This window comes from Castanea sativa, chromosome 2 (assembly GCF_040712315.1).
Source record: "Castanea sativa cultivar Marrone di Chiusa Pesio chromosome 2, ASM4071231v1".
NCBI classification, from domain to species: domain Eukaryota; kingdom Viridiplantae; phylum Streptophyta; class Magnoliopsida; order Fagales; family Fagaceae; genus Castanea; species Castanea sativa.
This window is the reverse complement of record NC_134014.1, coordinates 11,659,195-11,667,087: the sequence shown is the minus strand read 5'-3', so window position 1 is coordinate 11,667,087 and position 7,893 is coordinate 11,659,195. Positions and strand designations below refer to the sequence as shown.

Sequence of the window (7,893 nt, the reverse complement as noted above, 5' to 3'; positions counted from 1 at the left end):
ATGGAATTTGTTGATTAGATGTGATGAATAATACTTTGATTGATTTCAATACTTGTAAACACTCTATACTTGTGATGTTTGTGATTGGTTTTGTGGTGGGTTGTTATGTTGAAGCAAGCGGGTGGCTTGCTTGGTGTTATAAGGTGGTTTAAATTCATATTGGGAGTGTTTTTTCAATTCTTGCAAAAGTGAATAAGTATTGTTAATTAGATGTGATGAATATTACTTTATTAGATTCCAATACTTGTAAACTTTATACTTGTGATGTTGAAAATTGGATTTGTGGTGGGTTTTTGTGTTGGAGCAAGCGGGTGGCTTGCATGGTGTGATAAGGTGGTTTAATTTCATATTGGGAGTGTTTAAGTATTAATATAGATTTATGCATTCATGAATGAGATAGAATTTTATCTAAGTAGCTTATAGACTTAGATGTTAGAATACATTATGAATGAGTTGTCCTTATTTTACTAAAGTAGCATTCACTTTGCAATTGTAGTCGAACATGGACAAAAGTTGGATGACAATTGGTAAGACACCGGATGGCAGATTAAGTTGTCCATATATTGAAGGGGTCAATGCATTTCTTAATTTTGCAAGAGCGGTTGTGGATTGTAGTGGTAATATTCCGTGCCCGTGTATTCACTGTGTGAATTGCTATCGACAATCTCTTCAAACTGTGCGTATACATTTACTTCATCGTGGGATTATGCAATCTTACATTAATTGGTATAATCATGGAGAACCACGTGTATTAAACGAGAACATTCATGATAATGAAATGTCGGATGATGATCATATGGATGGTATTGATGCCTTGGTAGGTGATCGAATTAGAGGGGAACCAAGAAATGCAACCGAAGATGAGGAAGTGCGTAATTTTGACAAACTTGAGGAAGATGCAAAGCGTGAGTTGTATCCAGGTTGCACTGATTATAGTATCTTGAAGTTTGTTATAGAGATGTTGAATGTAAAGGTAATGACCACTTTGAGTAATAAGGGACTTGATATGATGCTAGAATTGCTGACAAAAGTTTTACCAAAAGGTAACTTGGTTCCAAGGTCAACTTATGAAGCAAAGAAGATATTACCTGACTTGGGCATGTCATATGAGCATATAGATGCATGCAAAAATGATTGTGCATTATTTTGGAAGGAAAATGAAAACTTTGATAAATGTCCGGTGTGTGAGGCGCCTAGGTATAAGGATACACGTGCCCAAGGTAAGAAGATTCCTCATAAGGTATTGCGTTACTTCCCGTTGACCCCGAGACTGAGGAAGTTGTACATGTCAGGCCAAAGAGCTAAGGACATGAAATGGTATATAGACAAACGCGTGGACGATGGGATAATGAGGCATCCAGCTGATAGTGAGGAGTGGAAGGAGTTTGATTTGCAACATCCTGATTTTGCCCTCGAACCTCGCAATGTAAGGTTGGGGTTGGCTACAGATGGATTTAACCCTTTTGGGAATATGAACAACAACTATAGTATGTGGCCTGTCATACTTATCCCTTGTAACCTACCGCCTTGGTTGGTTATGAAGGAGCCATATTTTATATTGTCATTGCTTATTCCTGGTCCTCATCAACCGGGAAATGAGATTGATATTTACTTGAAACCATTGGTTGATGAGTTGAAAGAGTTATGGGAAGAAGGAGTAGAAACTTATGATGCTTATAGAAAAGAGCATTTTCAGATGCGTGCAACTTTGTTGTGGACAATACATGACTATCCTGGATTTGGTAATGTGTCTGGGTGGAGGACAAAGGGTTATCATTCTTGTTACACTTGCAACAATGAACCATATTCAGAAGCTTTGGAAAGTAAAATTGGATTCATTAACCATCGAGCTTATTTGCCTATGGAACATCGTTGGAGACATAGTCGGTTGCATAATGGTTTATCGGAGAAACGGAAGAGATCTTTAGAGTTACAAGTGGGAAAGATACAAGAACAACTAGATAGAATGCCAAATATAATTTTAGGAAAACATCCAAGTAACAAGAAGAGACAACTCATTGGAGAGCCAAATTGGTCAAAGGTAAGTATTTTGTACAAGCTTCCATACTGGAAAAATAAGAAGCTTAAGCACAACATTGATGTCATGCATGTGGAGAAGAACATTAGTGAGAGTACTTATGGTACTTTGTTGGGCATTGAGGGGAAAAACAAGGACACCGACAAGGCACGAATAGACTTGCAAAATATGAACTTTAGGCACACGTTGCATTTGAAACAACGTCCTGATGGATCATATGACAAGCCTCGGGCTTTCTTTTCATTAAGTCCAAATGAAAGGGATGGTTTTTATGACTTTTTGAAATCAGTCAAGTATCCGGATGGTTATGCAGCCAATATATCAAGGTCAGTGAATGCAAAAAATGGTAGATTATCTGGTTTGAAAAGCCACGATTGTCATGTGCTACTACAACGAATTCTTCCAATTGGGTTGCGAGGATTTGCACATAAAGACATTAGTCTTGTATTGTTTGAGTTAGGTAGCTTCTTCCAAGACTTATGCTCAAGGACCCTAAAGCGAAGTGAATTGGAGAAACTAGAAGAACGTATAGTTCTTATACTATGCAAGCTTGAGAGGTTCTTTCCTCCAGCATTCTTTGATGTTATGGTCCACCTTGTTGTTCACTTGCCTCGAGAAGCAATTCTAGGAGGCCCGGTACAATATCGGTGGATGTACCCAATTGAAAGGTAATTAGATCATTTGATACATCCATCAATTACATCTTTCCCATGTGGTATAAAATCACATAATGTGCGTATTTTTTCCTGGTAGGTACCTTGAAAAATTGAAAAGATACGTTTCCAACCGAGCTCGACTAGAAGGTTCGATTGCAGAGGCTTACATTCTCAAAGAATGTATTAACAATTGGTCTTTGTATATTGATGGGATTGAAACTGTACATAATCGAAGAGAAAGAAATGAAGATTTTGGTGAATCTAGCGAAGGATTGATAGTTTTTTCACAAACTGCCCGACCTACGAGTGGTAGGCGGAATGATGGCAACTTGTCTCGTGCATTGCTTGATACTGCTCATTGGTATTTGTTGTACAATAGTCCTGAGTTAGAGCCTTATTTAAAGTATGTGATTTCATATGCATGTATTGTTTGATTAAGTTTTGAATATTATTTGCAATGCTTAGCTGAAAATAAATCACCTTATTTTTAATAGTGAACACAAAAGCACATTGCATAATCCTACTGGTGAAGCCATAACTCAAATCCAACGACAAGAGTTTCCCAAGTGGTTCAGAGAACATGTAAGACATTTGAAACTTAATCACACAAATAGAAATTAAACATTTAAATAGTTTCATCATTGCTTATTACTAATTAATATCACTTATTGTATATCATTATAGATGAATAGATTGAAAGTTAGCGAGTCACTAGAAGCAACTAAACAGTTATGGTCATTAGCAACTGGTCCTAAGCCGCATGTGAAGGAGTACACAGTTTGTATGGTCAATGGTGTAAAGTTTCATACAAGGGACCTAGACAATCGTCGTGTAATCCAAAACAGTGGTGTATGTACCGAAGGGGACCATGAAGGAGAAATGCACGACTTCTATGGTCATGTGTGCAAAATTTGGGAATTGGAGTATGTGTTTCGCCATAAAGTTGTTTTGTTCCAGTGTGAATGGTACAATATCGGTACCAATGGTCGAAGGAGAACGATAAGAACTGATGCACCTTTGCACAAGCATTGATGTTACAAGTCGGTGGTATGAAAATGACCCTTTTATACTTCCTAGTCAAGCGAGACAAGTTTTCTACCTTCGAGATACCAAATTGGGTGAACCTTGGAAAATTGTGCAATCCATCCAACATAGAGGAGTGTTTGATGTCCCAGAAGTCGGGTGTGGAGAATCCAATGATAATACAGAAGATAGTGACGCATTTCAACAAGAAGCGATTGTTGATGTTGTCTCTGTCAATGTTGATGACAATATTATTGAGTATTGTATGGGTGATGTTGAAACTGAGGTTGTTCTTGAAGGTGGAACTTCAGGAGATGCTAATCAAAATGAAGTGCATGACATACCTGATGTTGATCTTGATATGGATTATGATATGTAGAGTTCATAATAATTGTCTTAAATGTTGTGTGTTTGTCTTAAAGTTTTATGTTTGTCTAAGTAGCAATTTTTTTAAAGTTTTGTACTTATCTTGAACTTGATATGGATATTGATGTGGCCATTTTTTGTGTTGAGGTTTTAGCAATTGTGTTCAAACTTAGCACTTGTGAATTGCTTGATATGGATAATGGTATAGACTATGATATGTAAAGTTAGTAGTAATTGTTATTGAGATGTTTTGTACTTATCTTAAACTTGATATGAATATTGATGTGATCTGTACTTATCTTGAACTTGATATGGATATTGATGTAATCATTTATTGTGTTGAGTTAGTAGCAATTGTATTTAAATTTTGCACTTGTGAATTGCTTGATATGGATAATGGTGTAGACTATAATGTTAAGTTAGTAGCAATTGTGCTTATCTTTCATGTCAATACATAGTTTCAAAAAATGCCCAAAAAGGCCAAATACGCTCATAATATACCAAGGTATGAGATGACAAGATTGGATAGAATGAGGCAAAACCAAGAGAGAATTGATGCTTTGGGATTGAAGCACATCTCAACTTCTCTAAAGGATTCTGCTCAGTCCAATTGTGCAAAAGGGAAAAGAAGTAGAGCTAGTGTTATGGTAGATGATGATTATGTACCACCTATTGGTGACGATGACAATGATGATGAGTCATCTAATTCTATAACCCATAAGGTACAATAGATGTTTCATAGGGTACAATAGATGATAATAATTTTGTTCCATTATTTGTAATGACTTTGTTGTTTCATTAAATGTATGTTTGTTAGTTACAGATGGCACCGGGACGGCTTACACGCTCGCGAGGTGAGGCATCTATTCCGGTGGTCCAATCTACGGTTCAATCTACGGAAACACCTCCTGAGGCAAATCCTCTTGCCCAAAATTCTTCTAGTGCAGAGGCACAGGCTACCAATGCATTAACTAGCATGACTGGTAATTACATAGAGATTATACTTCACTTAATTTACTATTAAGATTATACTTCACTTAATTTAACATTGATAATGTTTAAATAGGATCGGCTAGCAGAAATACCCGTGGAACAACACGAGGTATAGCAGTACGGGCACTTGTTGAAAAAAGTGGTAAGTTGCCAGTACGTATAGCTGCAGAGTACGATGCTCCTGTTGGGAAGAATGCGTGCAAGCTTGTCAATCAAATTGGCGTACAAGTGTGAAGTAATTTGTCTAATTACAATGTGAAAAATTGGAAAAGTGTTGATGTTGCTACTAGAGATGTGGTGCTTCAAAATATAGCGGTAAATTTACATTGATAACGTCTAACTTGTCTTTGTTTTCATTAAGCATATTAAATTTATATAATAATATATTTATAATACATATACACTTCATTTTACAGGATCAGTTTGAGCTATACGGAGATTCCAACTTGGTAACAAAAGCATTAAATACAAAATGTGGAAGATTATTGAGTTGCAACTCCAACAAGTTGCATCAAACTTATAAAAAGCTTGTAGAATCTCATGGTGCTGACTATGCAAGAAACCACCCGCCAAAGAATGCCACACTTGAGCAGTGGACTGGACTCATTGATGGGAAATGGACTAATAAGGATTGGCTGGTAAATTATTTATGCGTATATTTTTATTATCCAATGTTTACTATATTATGTTGTCAAATGATTAACTTAATACTTAGATGAAGTAAATGTATATTGTTTTATTCATGATTTAATAAGTATCTTGAATGTTTTGTATTAGGAAAAATCAAGAAAGAATTCTGAAAATAGGAAGAAAACTTCAGGCAAACATAGATGCGGGACAAAGGCACTTGCTGTTAGGGTTGATGAGGAGGTGAATGTTTTTTTCATTTCCTTAAACCTCGATATATTACATGTTGTGATTAATTAACTATATCTATCTAACTCTCGAATGTTAATTAATCAGACAAATAATAATGGCGGTCAAGTTCTTGAATTGGCAAAAATCTTCAAAGATGTTCATTTCAATCCAAATACGAATATGTGGATACACCATGAGGATGAAGTGACATATGTATGTGTAGCATTCCATCCCTATCATTCCATTTCTATCATGTTTGTAAAGCTATAACATATGTAGTATTAATGTTGTGATTGTTTGTTTCTTTCTCTCTTTTAAATGATAGGAAACTATTCTCAAAGTGCAAGAGGATCATTGTCAAGATCCTAATGCAATTCCCCTTACACAAGAGGAGATTTCAAACTTGGTTTTTAAGAAGAAGTCCGGTATTGTAAAAGGACTTGGCATGAGACCTTCTTCTTCTCTAGTAACCACCGCTTCATCTAATTCCTCGGTGGAGTATATCCAACGGCTAGAAAATGAGATAATTGAGCTCAAAGAGGCAAGAGCTAGGGACCAAGAGGAGCGAGTTAGGGAGCGAGCTAGGGAGCAAGAGGCACGAGCTAAGCAAGAAGAGGTCCAACAGAATATTCTTAACTTTTTGAGGAGCAAGGGTTATGATGATGCTCTTACCTATGGGGGTGGTTCATCTTCAAGTTAAAACACTTATTGGTTAATACTTTATATTACATTTGAAAATCTATATTTGCTTTCTACAACTTATAAATTAGGAGTTGTGATTTTAATTCATTGGTGTGGCTACTCTTAATGCATTGTTAGAAATGTTTCTTATAACATAGTTAATGTTTTTACTTTAAGAGTTTAATGTAGTATTGTTTTTATATTTGTGCAGATTTCTTATTGGTGGCTTTTAGGAGATTTACTTTTGGCATTACTTGAAGACATATGAGGACATCTTTCATTAGTTCAAATGCATGATTATGCTACACTTTTTGTATTGTTATAAAACATCTTGAGTTATTGTATGTATTGCAAACTTTTATTGTATGGAAGTTGTTTGAATTGGATGCTTCTTTTATTTTTTACTTGTGGAATGTATAGATCTTTTTTTTATAAATGTGTTGTTCAAATTTGAGGTTTTAATAATGTAATGACAAGTTACAGGTTAATATCAAAGCTATGAAAAAAATAAAAACAGGAAATAAGTTTTAGCGACGAATTTTTTCGTCACAAATATTGCAACAAAAAATTGTTTTAGTGACGAAATATTTCGTCACTAAATGTGGCAAAATTTTTTAAGAAATGTTTTTAGTGACGAAAATTTTCGTCACTATATGTGCCTGGATTTTCTTAAAAATAGTTTTAGTGACGAATTTTTTCGTCGCTATATGTACCCGAAAATAGTTTTAGTGACGAAATTATTCGTCACTAAATATCAATTTAATAAACTGAAGTGTTTTTAGTGACGAAATATTTTCGTCACTGAATAGTGTTTTTAGCGAGGAAAACATTTAGCGACGAAATATTTTCGTCGCTAAAAGTTTTTTCTTTTTAAAACAAATCAGACTTTTAGTGACGAAAATTTTCGTCGCTAGGACTTTTAGCGACGGGGTTTCAGCGACGAAATGAATTTCGTCACTAAAAGTCCGATTTCGTCGCTAAAGGTTCTTAGTGACGAAAAACTAGACTTTTAGTGACGAATTTTTTCCTCACTAAAAATACATTTTGTTGTAGTGTTTTTCCTAGTTCGTAGAGTGAAATTTCATGTTGTATCACTTTGAATACACAAAATGAAAATCATTGGGAACCCCATAATGTTACTTTCAAATGATGGGTTCCTTAAAATAATTTATTTTTTGGGTAATTTGTTAGTAGTATTATCAATATTGTTATATATCCATTGATTTGGCTAAAGAGTACTATTTTTTTTTTTGAGAAGAAGTTCAAATCATATTATTG

The 7,893-nt window shown here is 35.1% G+C and overlaps 2 protein-coding genes across 2 annotated transcripts; both read left to right on the top strand.

Moving 5' to 3' along the window:
* Nucleotides 1-502: 502 nt before the first annotated feature.
* LOC142624888 (uncharacterized) lies at nt 503-4,096 on the top strand. Its single transcript, XM_075798619.1, has 5 exons — nt 503-2,706; nt 2,792-3,097; nt 3,189-3,276; nt 3,379-3,617; nt 3,772-4,096. The coding sequence occupies exons 1-5, from the start codon at nt 503-505 to the stop codon at nt 4,094-4,096; spliced, it is 3,162 nt and encodes a 1,053-aa protein (XP_075654734.1).
* A 1,976-nt stretch (nt 4,097-6,072) lies between these two features.
* LOC142623839 (uncharacterized) lies at nt 6,073-6,902 on the top strand. Its single transcript, XM_075797310.1, has 3 exons — nt 6,073-6,147; nt 6,260-6,645; nt 6,827-6,902. Exons 1-2 carry the CDS (start codon nt 6,115-6,117, stop codon nt 6,632-6,634), a joined length of 408 nt encoding a protein of 135 aa, XP_075653425.1. The 5' UTR covers nt 6,073-6,114; the 3' UTR covers nt 6,635-6,645; nt 6,827-6,902.
* Nucleotides 6,903-7,893: the final 991 nt, after the last annotated feature.